General features: G+C 46.2%; 1 protein-coding gene across 5 annotated transcripts in view; it reads left to right on the plus strand.

The window, feature by feature from the left end:
- The window catches only part of RGS6 (regulator of G protein signaling 6), a 474,528-nt gene that overhangs the window by 310,952 nt on the left and 146,054 nt on the right, over window positions 1–17,522 (plus strand). For all 5 annotated transcript variants that reach the window (XM_032482302.1, XM_032482301.1, XM_032482305.1 and 2 more), the window contains exon 3: window positions 16,726–16,825. In XM_032482302.1, coding sequence (XP_032338193.1) covers window positions 16,726–16,825 — 100 coding nt within the window. The remainder of the gene's footprint in view (window positions 1–16,725; window positions 16,826–17,522) is intronic.

Below are 17,522 nucleotides of genomic sequence, written 5' to 3' on the forward strand. Positions count from 1 at the left end.
ATTTTCCTCCTAAGAGAAAAAAGCTGTTTGCAAATGTGAAATTATTCTGATTATCTAATCTCTGTTGCATTCCTCAGCAATGCAAAGAGTTAAATGATGCATGAAATCACCTGTCAGCCCCCATTAGCCAGGGCCGTGTTTATGTACCCAGAGGCAGCCTGTGAATTATTTAAGTGAAGGGACTCTTGGCTCTGAGTCCGGCTAGACACGGTTCAGCCCGAGCTACTTTGGAGGTGCCGTTTGCGGCCCCGGCTTCCACTTGGCTGAGGAAACTGTCTGACAGACACTGCGGGCTGCTGCCAGCACCAGGTCTCCTTGAGAGCGACTTGAACCAAGCTCCCACAGGTTCCAGATGGCTCGCAAACTACAGCGGAGTCTTGCAGAGTCCCAAAATCTTCGCCAAAAGAGAAAGTTGGCGATGTTTCAGTCTGGGCACTAGGCTCGCCCTCACACTGTGAACTCAAGGATGGTTGTTGGGGTTTCAAAGAGTTCGTTTAATAACACCCCTGATCACCAGCCGGATTTGGAACCAATGAGAGAGGGAAAGATGGAGGCATGGAAGTAGGTATGAAGGTCAAAATGTCACCTGTATTGTTACCAGATCCAAACTTGTTTCACCTGCCGCACAACAGACCAATAGATCAGGAAACTTGGGTGTTGGGGCAAGGAATAATGACTTTATTTGGAAACCCAGCAGACTGAGAAGATGTCAGACTAATATCCTGGAGAACCATCTTACCAAGTCAGAATTCAGGCTCCTTTTATACTAAAAAGGGAAGAGGGTGTGGCTGGTTGTTGCAAACTTCTTGGTGTCAGAATCCTCTGTTCTTGCAGCTGTCCAGGTAGGTCAGGTCATGATGTTCCTGTAAACCTCGCACAAGGTAAATGTTATTCTTTGTTCCGCAACTTTTTATCTCTATGTGAATGGAAAAGTGTTATACTCTTATAGGTCAGAGTCTTGAGAATGGGCTACCCTGTGTATTTCAGGCTACAGGCAACGTTCTTTTACAAAGGATGCAAAAACAGCATGACTAAGCGCAGGAAACAGAGCACAGGGTTAGAGCCAAACGAACAGATCTAATATAGACTCAGATTTGTTCCTATCTGTTACAGTATTACCGTATAACCTACTCGGAGGATGTGGGGGACAGTTACACTGGATGACCTGTGTACCCCAGGATGGAGGCACACTTCCTCACCCAGCGCAGGAAACCATAAGCCTCACCCCATCGGGCAGGATCCTGGTTCCTTTTACCCTGGGGCAGGGAGCAGAGCCATGTCTTCTGTAAGCACCCGGCCTCCAAGAAGCAGCAGCCAAGAGCCAGTTTTCTGGTGCATACAGTTGGCCCACCATGTGGATGGATTTCCATCCTCAGTTGGTTGAACCTCTAGATATGGAGGGCCTACTGTACTACACCTTTTTATGTAAGGGACTTGAGCATCCTCTGATGTTGGTATCCACGGGAATCCTGGGGCCAAACCCTACGGATACTGAGGAGTTACTGTACGCATCTTTCAGGTCGGATTCTCCGCTCTCCTGTAAAGCAGAGAGGGTAGAGGCTGTGGCAAGAGACAGAGGCATCTGGAGGGGAACTGTCCCCAAGGAAAACAGCTTTCCTTATATGTCCTGAGGGGATGTGTCAAGCTGAAGGTTTGGAGGAGGGAGTACTAGAGATGATAAGAGCTGGAGAGGATTTTGGAAGCCATTGAAACCTTTTTATTTGCAGAAGGGACCTGAGACATAGGCTCACCCATGGTTATACAGCTAGCTCAGAGCAAGGTGAGTTCTGCACGGTTCTTCATAGTTGAACCACTCCCCATCCCCGTGGTGTGCACACCTGACGGATGGCGCAGCAGAGGGCTGTTCACACCACAATCTCACGTGGAGGCCCATACTGCCTCTTGGCCCATGGGAGCTCCACCCACTGTGGGTCTCAGGCCCTAGTCCCACCCCCACTACATCTACCCACCTCCCAGGGAAACGGGATAGGCTTAGAGGATGCACAGTAATCTGACTGCTATTCAAAGCAAATTATAATTCAGAAAATAAAATTTTAATATCCTAAAATTGAGTCAAATAAAGGTCTTGGTGATGCTTTGTCCTTGAGCTTTTTCAAGTCTGAACAGACGGGAATTTAATCAGCTCCTGCCTGAGCCCTAGGGCAGCTTCCAGGGAGGGGAGGGAGGGGTGGGAGGGTAGGGAGGGGACTTAACTGGTCTGTTGCTGGGAGGATGCTCTTGCCTCCCAGTCGGATGGGGCTTATTGTCATGCCTGCGTCTGCAACTGCTCAGACCTCTAGGCAGCTCTTTGGCTTCTAACTGTCCTCTGGACACAGTTCCCACTGCTGTATTTATCTCATCGATAGTGTCCACTGTCAAAATCAGATTTCTCCCAGCTGCTCACTGTGTTGCTAGATTTGCCCACTGTCTTTTCTTCCACTTGTGTCTGGGGTTCAAGCCCCAAAGAGCCTGGGCCCCAGAAGAGCACCCCCGCCGTGTGCTAGAGACACAGGAAAGGGCCCTTCCTGACATGCCTTGTGACCGTGGGGAGGCGACACCTTTGCCGTCACGCTCCCCGAGGGCTCTTGTGCCCTCCCGGCCCGAGGAGCCACTGAAATCTAAATGCCTGCCGGCTGAGTTTTATTTCTAGCCCTGCGAGGTAACAAGTTCACACACTCACACCACATTTCGACTCCCATCATATCTCGGCATCCCAAGGTGACCTACATGTGGGCAAAGGCTTTTTATCTGTCAGAAGTTATTACCAGATGGAAGTTTCCTCTCTCTCCACTGCACACACATTATCGCAAATGCAGGTGGGACCATTTTCTCTCCATCTCGCCAGTCCCCTCCCCTAAACCCTCTGCCCCCCACCCCCGACTCCCCAGGCTCTTGAATGCCCTGGAGAATGTCTGAGGCCAGCATGTAATTGGTGTCCAAAAGGAGGCCCCTGGGGGACAAAAAGGACATTTTTTAGTTCACTTATACTTTTAGAGGTGCTGTCCTTCCCCATAAGGCTCAGGGCGGGAAAAAGCTCTCCAACAGTGCCAGAGCCCACCCCTTCTGAGGCTCAGGCTGAACCCTGCTTCTCTCCAGGGCAGTGGGGCCAAGAACAGCCACTCCCAGCTCTTGAAAGCGGTTCCAGGTACATCTCGCTTGAACCCTGCACTAGCCTGGGGTAGGAGGAAGGGCACTGAAGTGGAAGCCACCAGACAGCCAAGTCAGGGAGTGCTTCTTCCTCCTCACTCCCTCACCCCTCCCCAAGGCACCACCATTTACCTTGAAGGCTGTAGGGAGGAACACTGGTCCAGACTGGCCCGGAAACACCCAGAAACTCAAATAGTGTTCTGGAAAAATGTGTTACAGCTCGGTGTTATACCTCCGTGTTACAGCTCAGTATTACAGCTCAGTTGTGACAGCAACCTGGATCTGGACAAGAGACAAAGCAGCACTGGTAGAGTTGAAGGACTCAGGTTTATTACACCAGCAAGCCCAGAGGAGTTAGCACTCCAAGCTCTGGACCCCACCTGTAGGTTTACATAGGCCTTTATAGGCTGCCAGTTTTACACTTTGCAACATCATATGCAAATAAAGTATAACAGAAGTTGACCAACCAGGAACAAGCTGTGTAGAAATAGACCAATCAGGAGTGAGAGAAATAACCAATCAGGAGTGAGCTCCATGCAAATGAAGTACTACAAATGGACCAATTAGAAGTTAGGGAAGTGGACCAATCAGAAGTGAGAGTAATAACCAATCAGGAGTGAAGGAAATAACCAATCAGAAGTGAGCTCAGGGAACCAATAGAATTTTAGGAGTAGGTAAGCCCTTTCAGAGGCAAAAAGTGAGATAGAGCCTCTGGGCCAGGGAACCGGATGGCGCTGGCAAGAGAGTGGTGGCCCTGCTTGGGGGCCCTGCCGGTTTTTTTTATGGGCCTTCCCTCCTCTGTAGCACCCACAGAGGCACTTGGATTTCAGGTAAATGAGGGATGTCTGTCTTAAATATTTTCTAGAAAAATACGTTCCATGATGGAGTTCATCTAAATCATCCATGAAGATACTGAGGCCCTCAGACGGGGGGGAGTGGTCATTTCCTTGTGACAAAGCAAAGGAGTAGGAAAAGCTACTCTGAGGGCTTTTTGAGATGAGACGTCCACCCCACCCCCACTCAGCACCCCACCTCCCTCCTGGCCAACCCGGGGGGGGGGGGGGCTGGTGATCTCAGGCTTCCCCTGGCTGGAGAGGGGCCTTTTCATCCCACCTCCGCCCACCTCCTTCCACCTGCAGCCCCTCACCTGGGCCTGCCCACTTTAGAATTCAAGCCTCAGATGCCACCCCTCCCCACACCGCCCATTTCCCACTGTCCCCAGCCCTTTAAGGTGGCCCCGTTTTCTGTTTTTCTCTGGTGAGAGTTAGCTCATCTGATGGACTAACTCATCCCAGGGAGGACTCGCGTAATAGCTTAATGAATTTTCCTTCCAAACTGACTTAGTTGCATTTTAAGGAATGAAAGTGACTCCTATGGACCAGAGCTTTGGCTCAAGAAGTGTTTCTAGACCTTGGCCGTGGTGAACCCGAATCTCAATGTATAGAAAGGGCCAGGAGCTGCAGCCCTCGCTCGGAGGCTGCATTTGCAAAGCCAGCCTGTGCTCTTTGCTTGGGCTGTGTTTTAATTCAGCAGAAACTCAGGAAGAAGGACTGACCACTGCCCTGCCAACCTCTACCCCTGTCACGTGAGGCTTTCAATTGGTCTAGGTCACTGCTTTTATGCTCACGACAGCGTGTGGATGTTCTCTTAGATCTGGTGCCAGATGGGAACTTGGTGTTCCTAAGTGTGTCCTCGTCAGTCCAGGTGACGGCCCCATCACCTCCCTCACTCGGTCACTATGTTTCTGTTAATGCATCCTCCGATCACAATACCCGTTTTTGGGTTTTTTTTTTGTTTGCTGTCATATGACATGATAAGTTTTCAGTTGACTCCAGTAAAAAATATCTTACATTTGGGCCACTAAATCATATGTCTCTTACGTTGCTTGTGTGGTATTCTATCCGTATAGCTCTACCCTAAGTACAGGTGTTCACATTTATTCCTTATTACAGATAGTTTTACAACAAACAGAAATCAGCTCTGATCGTGATACTCTTCACTCCTGATTCTAGAAAGTGGTGTCTTCTGCCCCTCCTGGTTTTGAATCGAGTCTGAATCCGCTATTTCTTTCCAGCCCTACTGTTAGGCATGGTCTTGGCTTTTAGAAAACCAGAGCTTTGAAGTGGTATGCCGCCTGGTTTCCTGGGAATCAGATAATATGAAAGATGTCAAATAAGTCAGTTTGGCACATGGAACACTGACTAATCTGGAAATTTAGTCCTCCTCTCTTGAGAGAGAATGTGTGTGTGTTTTTGTGTGTGTGTATGTGTGTGTGTGTATAGGGAGAGAGTGGGGAGGGGAAGGGAGCATGACAGGAAATTATCTTCATTGCATGTTGAAAAGAAACATTTGGAAAAAATGAATTTCCGTGACCTGTAAAGTCATTTGAGGAGTGTTAAGTTTGCTAGGGCTGCCATGAGAAAGTATTACAGGTGGAGTGGCTGAAACAGCATAAATGTATTGTCCTGAGGTTCTGCTGCCTAGACGTTCGAGGTCAAGGTGTCCACAGGGTTGGTTCCTACTGGGGGCCGTGAGGGATGGATCTGCTCCAGGCTGAGGGGGTTGCAGGTGACTGTCTTCTCCCTGTCTCTTCATGTCATCTTCCTTTTACGTGCCTCTGAGTCCACATATCCCCTTTTTATAAGGACATGGTCGTTTGGATTAGGGCCCGCCCTAATGACCTCATTATACCATGATTACCTCTGTAAAGAGCCTATCTCCCAGTAAGGCCCCACCCTGAAGTACTGGGGGTCAGGACTTCAGTGTAGGACTTTGGGGAGAACGTAGTTCAGCTCATTACAAGGGGATTCACAACACAGTGTGGTAAGAGTACCAGCAGGGCAGCAGGGAATTCCTGCAAAGCCGGTAAAGCTGCGCTGTAGAAGTCACACCTGAGACGTGGCCCTTCTGATGTCATCCAGCTCTGGAAATGGTCCCTGGCCCAAACACTCATTTACCTATTCCACACCCCTGCCAAGTATTGTAGGCCCTGTGAAAGGCTTTCTTCCTGGGGGAGAAAACCCTCTCCTTTCCAAATTGCTGTGGTCAGTGTTCCAAAGCCAGTAGTTTCTCGTGTTTGCATCTCTCCTCTGCACCTCCTGGTTCCCTGCAAATCCTCCGCCCACAAGTAGAGGAGGGGAAAGGTCCTTTTCATTTACAAGAGGTACCAGGTCCTTTACATTTAACTTTTCCTGTCTTGTTCCTCCTGACTTCTGGGTAGGTAGACAGCACCAACTCTATTTAAATATGAAAAGTTAGTGGGCGTGACCATCTGAATGACTGGCAAGCCCCAGGGCCACCCCCCCCCCACTGCCCTGTAGATGGGAGCCAGGCACCCGGTGGGTGCTTCTAGGCTCTGCCTGACCCACCTACAGGCTCTGCCTGACTCACCTGCCCTCCTGTTGCAGAAGAGCAGCAGGAAGACAAAAAAAAAAAAGTGACTACAAAAGCCATTTAATCCGTGTGGTTAACAGAAGTCACTGGGAAATGACCCCACCGCCCTCTAAGGGGCCTGCGGGGTTTATTTCAGATGTGGTGTTTATCCCACAGATTTTCAGTGTGCAGCCAGCAGTCACTCAGGCTCCTCCTCAGTCAGATTAAAATCGGAATTAAATCACATAGATACAAGTGTATTAAATCTCATTTGGGGGAGAATGAAAAATAAGTTTGTCTTTCAGTCCATGATTTCAGGAGCGGGATGGCAAAGGACTTGGAAATAAAAAACACCTTTTTTCTGGACCTGCAAAGCCTGTCCTTCCTCCAGACAGCTGTGGACCTCCCCTTGGCAAAGTGCTACCTGTGGCCAGGGAAGTCCTACTGCTTATCCTGCTGTGTAGCGGGACTGGGGATGGAAGGCGGTAAAAGTGAGGCTGCCCAGGGACCTCAGGGGCGATGCAGAGTTGGTTCATGGGATGCCCCTCTTCCGTGTAGTTGGAAACCTACACAAAGTGGGCCCATTAGGTGGGAAGTGACTTCCGTGACACCTGTTTGGAAAGCATAGCTCTTCACCCCCAGCCGGCATTCTCTGAGGCTTCTGCAGGGAACTGAAGAGCCAACCGCGTGCCTGTGAAGGGAGCGGTAGAGTTTTCTGGGGTAACTCATTGGCTTCGGATGGAAAAAGAAACTACATCTATTCTGAAGGCGGGGAAATTAATTGGGAGCGACTATGCGCTGGACACTGTGCTGAGAGCTTTTGCCTGCACGTTCATTTAAATTTTAGAAATAAACTGCCAGTCTTTAAAATTAATAGAAGAAGTTTGTGGATATTAAAGAAAGTTGGAGAAATATTTTAAAACCTCAAGAAGAGAATAAAATCACCCAAGTTGCTTAGCCCGCCTGTTCTGTTTAATCCTTTCGTGGCTGGATTTTAAGGGAGAGATTAGCCAATTCAGAAAGACCAGGGGAACTTGTGCTTCTTTTTTGCAAGGAGTGAGGAGGTGCAGGGGCATTTTATGATGTAGGAATGCAGAGCGAGGAAGGACCCAAATTCCACAGGGGAGAAGGCAGCCTCTGGGCACTCAGTTATAGACCAGGAAGGGTACGCCGGCATCACTCAGAGGTGTGTTCTGGAAAGCAGCCCATGGGCTGGGGTGTTCCAGAGCAGCATTTATTATCAGCAGGAGCGGCATGAGATCTGACACCCAAAGCGGAATCCTTGCTGCTTTCCCTCTGGCTACACAGGACCGGGCTGTCCTGGGCCCCACCCAGCAGTGTCCAGCAGGACCCCAGGTTGCTGAGGGCAGTGCTCAGGGGCACCCTCGGGCGTAGAGGCAGAAATTACCTGAAGTCAGCCTTGTGACTGCATCTCCTTCTGCACGGCTCCCCTGGGGACTGTTCCTCTCCTTCCTTAGGCTCATTTAAAGTCCTCGAGGGGCCTCCCCACTGAAAGGTGAGCGCGGAGGGAAGGCACCCTCCTCTCTGGTTTCCCAGCACGTATCGCCTGGCGAGTGCTCAAATGTACTTGGAATAAGCGATGACTCGCCTCCTGTTTCCCCTTTAGGACTGTCTTACCTGGTTTTGCCTTTATGGGGTTAAACTGGGGGGTCCCTACACTGGTGTGTCTCAGTCTCCCTCCATCAGGGATGACTCTCCTATGCTCACTGGAGCGGTTGGGGGCAGCAAACGTGAAGAATAATGTCACCAAAGAAAAAAATGCCCCAGGAAGGAAAGTGACAGGATCAGGAGCAGTGGAGCCCCCATCTGAGGGAACAGTGAAAAGAATGGGTCCCCTCAGGATGGGTCAGGAGGGGCCAGATGAAACCACAGGCGCAGAATCACAGTCAGCTGGGTGAGAGGGTCTAGAAGGATTGCCCTCCCCTCTGGAGGGGAAGGTGGCACCATCTCCAACTGCAGTGAGATGTTTGGTACCAAGAAGAGGTACCAGCCTGGGGTCTTCTGAGCACAGTGGGTCTGAGCAGACAGGGGCCCCAGGGGGCGGGCAGCTGGGAAGACGCCCAGAGGGAGCCGGGCAGTCTGCGGGCACCCCTGTCAGAAGAGGGGTGGACGTCCTCCTTGGGGATGACGGGGCATCGGGGGCAGACCCCTTTTTCCTTTTAACTCCTTAAGGCTTCTCTGGGCTTTCTGGTTTTCCAATTGCTGAAGAGACTTCATTCTGGCCCGTTTTGTTCCACCTGGAAATGCTTTTCTCCGGAAACCCCGGGGGCCTGTGGAGGACTGGCTCTCATTTCCCTGCGGGACTTTTGAAGGCATGAGTTTTATCCTCTCTGTTCTCTGTTTCCAATCAGTGGAGCCCAGGTACAGAAGACCAGGGGTGCTTCAGAGATGAGAACTGTCTCTCCCCGCCCCAAGGTTACATTCCGGAGGGAAAGAAGCAGAACTTCAGGAACAGAAAATAAGTCCTCAGGGGAATCATATGGTGACTACCACTAGAGCAAGGGGAGAAACACTTTGTTCTGGTTCTTCCTCACATCCTTGCGGTGGAAAAAGGGAATAAAACATATAGGCATTCGTAATGCATATGTACGCACGTGCTGGAGAGATCAGAGGACGTTTCCCAGGGGAGGAGCTTTGAGCAGGGCCCTGGAGCATGACGAGGATTTGGTGGGTTTGCAGTGGTGGATGAATCATTGCGTGAGCAAAGGTGGAAGGCCAGGGGTTGTTTGCAGATGAGTGTGTCCAGGAACAAAAAGGGTTTGGGGAGCTGATGCTGGAAAGGTAGTTGGACGCCAAATCAGAGAGGACCTTGAATTCCGTAGTAGGAAATGTGGCATTTCTTATGTAGCAGTAGGGAGCCACAGCAGGTTTTTAAGGCGATTATTTACGTGATTCCAAGCCCTAAAATGTACTCCAGTTGCCAGTTCAGTTGTTCAGCTTGGAGTAGGGGAAGGTGTTGAGGATGAGTCTGAAAGGATGAGTGATTCCAGAATCCAGGATGTCCTTGGGGGCAGAGGGACGACAATGTCTTCTGTTTCTTGCTCCCCTCCAGGAGGAAAAATATGTAGTAATATTCCAGGACGCTGGATGGACCAGTTTTCTTTGGAAACAAAGATACTGCCCTCTCTCCAGCAGTCAGGTGATGTATGTGTTAAATGAGAATATTTCTGTAGGAACTTAACATGAAAGTCTTCATGTTCAAATTTGGAGCACTTTATGGTGCTGGTGTAATTACTGGGGCTGTGTTGCCAGGTGATATTCTCCTTGTACAATTCCCTTTGATAGGCTAGGTTGAAGAATGTGGCAAGGTAAAATTTGGGATGGGAAATAAAAAAGGATATTTGTTTTTCCATGGGTAGAATGTGGTACTGGAGTTAATGAATGGGCTGCTGTGACCCATTTAAGAAGCTCTTGGAAGCAACCTCTGAGCCTCCCAACTAATTGGTCCCAGGTGGACCCAAAACTGAAGAATTGAAAATGTCATGGAAGCAGTTGCTTCGGGTTATAGGCAGACATCTTCCCTGTCATCATCCCTGACATCTTCCCCCAAGCAGACAGCCACAATTCCTGGTTGATCGCTGGTTTGGCTATTAAGCTGTAGTGGCTTAACAAAACATAAATTTGCTATTTTACAGTTCTGGGGTCGGAAGTCCGAAGTGGATTTTTCTGCTCTAAAATCAAGCTGTTGGCAGAATTGCATACTTTTTGAGACATGCTGTTCCCTTGCCTTTTCCAGCTTCTGAGGTCTCCCACATTCCTTGGATTATGGCCCCTCCCTCCACCCTAAAAGCCAGGAAAGTCCCATCTCTCTGACCTTTTTCTATAGTCACATTTATCTCTCATTGACTGCAGCTGAGAAAAGTCCCCACCTCTCAAGGACTCATGTGATTAGACTAAGCCACTTCATAACCCACAATAACCACCCCATCTCAAAACTCTGGATCCATTACATCTGCAAAGTCTTTCTTGCCATGGTTAATATATTCACAGGTTCCAGCATTAGGATGCAGACATCTTTTGGGGGGACCATTTTTCTGCCTTCCACACTGTGCATTAAACTTTCTAAGCTTGGACTGTGGCCCCATCTTCTGCATCTCCTTCCACTCAGTTAAAGCCTTAGGTGAACCAAGGCCTCCCTGGGAGCTACCCTGGCACTGGTCTTGCTCTGAAGCAAGACTGCTTGGGTTTCTTACCAATAATCTCATTATTTAAGTTTTGGACAGTTTGCCTTCCCTAAGTATCAGTGTGTTTATCTGTAAAGAGGGGTGGGGATGGTTTCCAATATGAAGCAGAAGGCACACTCAAATTCAGGTAGTTTGAGATTATAATTGAGAGATTTTCGGTCCTCTGACGTTGCTGAAATGTTTCATCGGTCAGTGTCTGTTTTCCTCATTTGCTTTGTATCTGGGCCTTCTGCCATCCGAGATTCCTTGTTCGGTGCCTTGCCTAAAGGACCAGCTCCGCTCGTATTTCCAAACAAACAATAGATTCTTATATAAGAGAGACGATGCCTTCGAAGGCTTGGCTATTCCAGCCAAGAGGAAAGTCACTTCCTCTAAAGTAGCATCACAAGCCATTTGTTCACTGACCTAGAACACTACTCTTGCCTGCTTTTCTCTTCAGTTAAAGGGGGAAAAAATGTTTTCCATAAAAGTAATTTATGAAGTGCTACATATGGTAATATTAAAACCATAAAAATAAGCTTCCAGGAGACAAAACAACATCCTTCTAGCCTGGCACTGCCCCTGGCTAATGTCAGGCTCAGGACACTGGGGAGCTGGCTCCTCGCTCAACTGGTACTTATGGGCCTGTTTAGCAATTCCTGGAACATTGCTGCTAAGGTTCATGGGATCTTAAGATTTCTGTTTATTGAACACATTTCCAAAGCAGAGTGATCTTAAAAGTGTAAATATCAAATTCACTTTAAATTGCAGATATCACTACCTCTATGACCCTAATATATTAAGTATGCCATTCGATGCTGGAATCCAAGATAAAGTCCTTTGAGAATGTAGTACTCATGTCATGTCATTCATTCATTCATTCATTTACTGATGCATCATTCAATTATTTGCTCAATCAGTTATTTACTGAGTGGCTACAATTAGAATTAAGTGATAAGTAAAACAGTCTAATGGGAAATATCATTACAAATTGAAGTGATAAATGATGAACAGAAAAGACAAAGGATCCTACAAGAGCTTGTAACAGAATAAGCACTGAGAAACCATAGACAGATTTTAAGCAGTGAAGTTAAAGGATCAGATTTTTCCTTTAAGAGCATCACACAGGCTGCATGTGGAGAACAGATCGGAGAGGAATCAAGGTCTGCCCACGCATCTTTCATGAATGTTCTTTAACACGGGGTCTTTGTGGCAGACAATGTTAGTTGATTAACCCTCCTCCCTGCTTCCTTTGCAACCACACGTAGCCATGTGACCCTGTTCTGGCCAATGAGACTAGAGCAGAGATCTGCTGGGGTTTTCTGGGGAAGAATCTGCTTTTCCGGATCAAAGGAACACATCCAGCTGTCTCAATACTCCCCGCTTCTTCCCGCCTTTCTCCTTCTTTAATGTTGAAGCGATGCCTAGAGGCGGGGTAGCTATCCGGAAACCATGAGGGAAAGGCCAAGATGGTGATTCACGTAGAACTGAGTAACCGCAGTAATGCCGGCAGCTACCCACATACAGATGGCCGGTTATGTGGGGAAAATAACTCCCCAGGTTTGGAGTTTGGATTTTTTTAAAACTTTCTGTCAGAAGCATTCTAGGCTGGCATAACTGAATTGCTTTGCTGTACACCTGAAACTAACATTGTAAATAGAATACAGCTCAATAAAAAATAAGAATAAAAAAATTAATTAAAAAAGAAAAACATGAGATAAGTATTTTTAAAAAAGCATTCTAGGCTGATAACAGTGACTCAAAAGTAAGTTTAACTGAGCACAGATTAACAGGCATTGCAATCACTGTCACAGCTAGCACAAGGAATCTCAAAATTCTGCTCCTGCCATTGAAATCAGTCTGTTGAACGGGATGGAGAAAAAAAGGAGGAAGTCTGGATGGTTCCCTCTCTGGGGGCCTCTAAAAGTGGTATTCCTTAGTGTGTCTAGCTTTTTTGGAACTCGTACTAGGCTCTGCTGTCTCATCACATCCTTAACTGTGAGCCTAGATCCCTGCATCTTTCTGGAATGTTTTAGTCCATGATGAAGGGGAACAGATTCTTTCACCGACTCTTTGTAACCGTAGAGGAACTGAAACAGTGCCTAGTGCTTTGCAGGTGCTCAGTAATGTCCACTAAACCATTAAGTGAAGCTGAGGACGTTCAAAAGTTGAGAATAGCCATGTGCTTGCTGTGTTTTTAAAAATAAAAGTGAGAAGTGGCCTGATCTTACAGAAAACATATGGGACAGAGCATGTTCGGTGAAGCATGCATGTTTTGCATTAAGAAATATGATTATCTTTTGCCAGCTCTGATTCCTGCCTCCAGGCTGATAAGATGTGTCAAAGAATCATTTTCACTCATTCACAGACACCAAAACAGAAGGGGTCTCTAATGAATGCAGGCGCTGAAGTTTCAGTCATTGGTAGCCAGAAATAGACAACTGATTGCCAAGTCAAGATGAAATGCTTCAATAAAAAAGAACTTCATGCCTGAGGCATACTCTGCCCTCTTTGCTGGAGTTGTGATGGATTTTTTTTTAAATAATGGCAACATAATTTGCCTATTTTTGAAGTTTTTTTCATCTTCCACTGAAGAAAAATTGGAGGAGCTAAATAAATTAGTTATTGGATCATTAATTTACACAAACAAAACTAATACTTTCCCTTAGTCATTTCCGTTAGAAGTGCCGTGTATCCAAGCAGAGATGGAGCTGGCCAAGAGGGGCAGTGTCAAGACCACTTTGGATCACATCTCTGTCTGCCTTCTGATGCCATCTGTCCAAAATGATTTCTAAAAACACCAAAAACCCCTGGCCCTGTCCAGCACCTTTCCCCTACCTTGCACGGTTCTGCATGGATCCCCCTGGCCTGATGGAGAGTGTGAACTTAGGGGCTGATTGCCTGTCCTATTCTTTCCTGGCAGACACAGCTTTGTATCTGTCAAGTCAGAGATGTCTCCCATGTTTTAGGACTAGAAATCTTAGTTTAGTCACCAGGCCTATCACTACAGAGGTTCAGGAAGTGAAGTCCAGAGAGGTTAAGTAACTTCTTCAAGGTCAACACAGCAAATCAGTGAAACTGAGGCTGGCATTTCTCTTGGACCTCAGACCAGTGTTCTTCCTACTGTCCTGCTGCAGCTTCAGTCTGTAAAGAGAGGATTGCTTCTCCTCACTCCTCTTTTACACCCCATGGCTATTTCAGTGAATTAAGTCTACTGTCCTCACAAGAGTCCTCATTGCAAAGAAAACCCACCCTGTGGTGCAGTGGTTTCCATTTTCCTGCTGTTGGGAAGGATGTTTTACCTGCCTGCCAGTGCTGAGCTGTGAGCTCCTGGGAGAAGACATCTGGTGGTTGTGAGCCATCCAGGCAGAACTGGTCGAGCTGGCCATGTGGTTTCTCTGCATGGCTTGGCTGTCAGATAAGGGCCACCTGCTTGATGGCACAGTGTAACTTAGGTCCAACCATGCTCCCTAATGATACAGAACTTCATACTAAAGGATGTCAGGAAATTGATGTTGCTCTACTTCAGGAACAAAAGGTACCAGAAGTTAGATGGAACTGAATGGTCAAGAAAACAAAAGCATATACCTCCTATCTCTTCATTCCCACCCCAGGAGCTGTGATCTGCCAGTAGAAGATAAATCCAACCAGGCCCCTGGGACAAAGAGAGATGTGCTGAGCAGCAAGACATCAGTAGTCACCGGGCCAAAATAAACCCTGAGATGGTTGAGGATCTGGTTATCTGGATCAATTTTTCTTTTTTCTCCTCTACACTCTTAGGACTGAGCTAAACTTTCCCTTCAGTGCAAATGGTATTAAGTGCCTTGTATCTGAAAAGCATGTCTGCAGGCTGGTTGAGCCATTGAGGATAAAAGATGAATCTTAGATTTGCTAGACAGAGCTTGGGCATTGGAGACTTGCATAAGAATCCTGGCTTTGCCACTTACTAGCTGTGTGTCCTTGGATAAATCACTTAACCTTTCTGAGCCTTAATTTCAACATTTTTATTAAATAAATTTAAGACTGAGAAAAAAAATCAGATAATTTATTTAAAATACCTAGGGCAGTATTAATCATAACATAGGTGTTCTGAAAATGTTTGTCATTATGCTTTATATAAGGTCCCTGGGAGCCCACTTCCAATTTTTTGGTAGGTCTGTACTATTAGCATTTCTCCAGAAGCTATGAAAAAAATTTTCAGAGACAATATTTTTAGCTGATGTCCCAGTGGACCATGCCATGGAATCAAACTCAGCTATCACAAATTTGCCTAACATAACGGTGGGAGGATAGACCCTAAGAATTTTTAAGCACATAGTGGATGGTGTAGGTGGAATTTCTGCATTCTTTAAAAGGCTTGGATTCTAGGATACCCCACCTCTAAGATTTATTGATTCTTATTACCAAGTATTTGTTGTGGCTTCAGCAATTTTGATAAATGCTTTTTTTCAGAGCCCTGTGTATCAGTCAGCTATAACCACCATTTTGCTGCATAACAAACCACCCCAAAGTCAGTGGCATATAACAATAAGCATTTGTTTCTCACTTACGGGTCTGCAGGTCAGCTGGGGTTTGACTGATCTAGCTATGGGCTGGGTCCCTTCTGCCTCAGATGTCTCTCACCTTCCTTGGAACAACTCTCTGATGCGGGAGGTCAAGGGAAGATGGTAGGCATCACTAGGCAGGTACACTGAAAGTCTCTGCTCACAACATGTTCAATAACATTGCATTAGCCTGGCGAGTCACAAGGCCAAGACCCAAAGTCAAGCAGAACTTCAGCCCATCATGAGGCCAGGGCAAGGATCTGGGTATATATTAATACTGTGTATATTTTAATTTTTATTACATTGTATCTTATCCTAACTTTGTCTCTAACAAGATACTTATTTCTTTCAAGTAAGTTGGGAGTCATGTGACTTTGAGAAACTCACTTACCCTCAAGTTGCTATAGTAGAGCATTAGACTAAATAAACTACAGCTTTAAATTTTTAGACTTAATTATGTGACTCTCTTATGGAAGCACTCAGAGAATCCATCGTGATATTTCAAACACATTCTATTGCTTAGGGAAACAAAACGTGATAAAACAACATTATCTTCTCCCCCTTTCCATTTATCCTCTCCCACGACTCACCAAACAAAAAGATCCATGTCCTTGTTACAGGTTGTTCTGTATCTAATCTGAAGATTTCTGCCCGGGAAATTATAGCTGGCTTGTAAATTCTTAGCTACAAATTGGTTTTCCGGTTTAGGCACCTACATCCCTGGTAGTCCATCTCCCCTCTCTGTTCTGTTTTCAGTATATACACAGTCTTTTGTTTCATCAGATTTCACCTGGCTCCAGGCCACAGGCCACCATGGTCTTCCTCCTGATAGTGTGGTCTTCCTTCGGCCAAGAGGAGAGGATCCTGTGCTTGCTCCATCTTAGTCCTGGCTCAGAGTGACTCTCTTCATGCCATCATTTACAACCATGAGACTTGTCCTCCAACTTCTCCAGATCAGCACCTTCCATGTCTTGATTTATACTTTTTATTTTTTCCCCTCTGTGACTCTGGCTGGATCCTTCTCTGGTCTGAAAGGCATACTTCCAACAACAGTATGTTAATATATTATGTTAAGCAACAGGAAATTGCCTTTTTTTTTTTAGGTTGACTATGGCAATTTCATATGGTTCAGCCTATATATAAGCCTAATTTGGGAAAAAAGAGGAATATCATCATATATGTATTGAATTATATGTTGGATCCCATCAAGAATTTCTCTCTCCTTACCTTGTTGAACTGGTGGGGGAAGGAGAGGTTGTTCTTACAGACCATGCTTTACGCTCTTTATATAACCCCCTGACCTCCCCATCCCCAGCACTTGGCCCAAAGGAAATGCTGCTACTATGTTTATTGACTGAGGTGGAGGTTTTTCCTGATATCTATTGTTGGCATCCACATTCCCACATTTTGGCTATTTAAAAAGGTACCACTTACTATTACTTTGTGGGAGACAATAACACTTCTTTAACCTCTTTCAGATTGAAGACATCATTACAAAGATGCAAGATGACAAGACAGGGGGTGTGCCCATCAGGACAGTCAAGAGCTTTCTCTCCAAAATCCCCAGTGTTGTCACAGGTAAATGTGTATCTATTTTCATGCGCAAGATTGGTCTGTTGGTTTTCTTACTTACCCTCCTTGCTGGTTCGGGTACCAAATTTATGCTAGCTTCATAAGATGAACCATGGCATATATCTCTTCTGTTGACATTGTGTTGTTCTCTGAAAAATAATTTTACCTTTAATCTAGTGTTTAGATGTTTAATTTCAATTATTTTATTTCTATTTGTTAAGTTGCATTTGGTTCTTCTCTCAGTATGCTAGGTCATTTGTTCAACAAATATTTATTGGGTATTTATTATTTTCTAAGCATTGTTGGGCACTGGGGATTCAGAAGTAAATGAAACAGATCTAAATTTCTACCCTCATGGAATTTAGATTCTAGTGGAGGAGACAACAAAATTAATGAGGAAAATTTGCAGAATTTCCAGTAGGGATAAAGGCCAAGGAGAAAAATTAAGTATGAAGAGGGGATAGAAGTCTTAAAAATTTGGAACTAGTGGCCAAGCAAGAACTCCCTGAGAAGGTGACATTTAAGTAAAGATGAAAGGAGATGAGAGATTGAATTCTGTGGATATTGAGGGAAAGAGCATTCCAGAAATCCAGTGCTAAAAAGTCCAAGGCAGGCATATTCCTGGTGTATTGAGGAACTAAGAAGAGGAAACTAGACTAGAATGAAGAAGAGAAAGGATGACAGGCATGAAGTCAGAGTGAAA

This window comes from Camelus ferus, chromosome 6, assembly GCF_009834535.1.
Source record: "Camelus ferus isolate YT-003-E chromosome 6, BCGSAC_Cfer_1.0, whole genome shotgun sequence".
NCBI classification, from domain to species: domain Eukaryota; kingdom Metazoa; phylum Chordata; class Mammalia; order Artiodactyla; family Camelidae; genus Camelus; species Camelus ferus.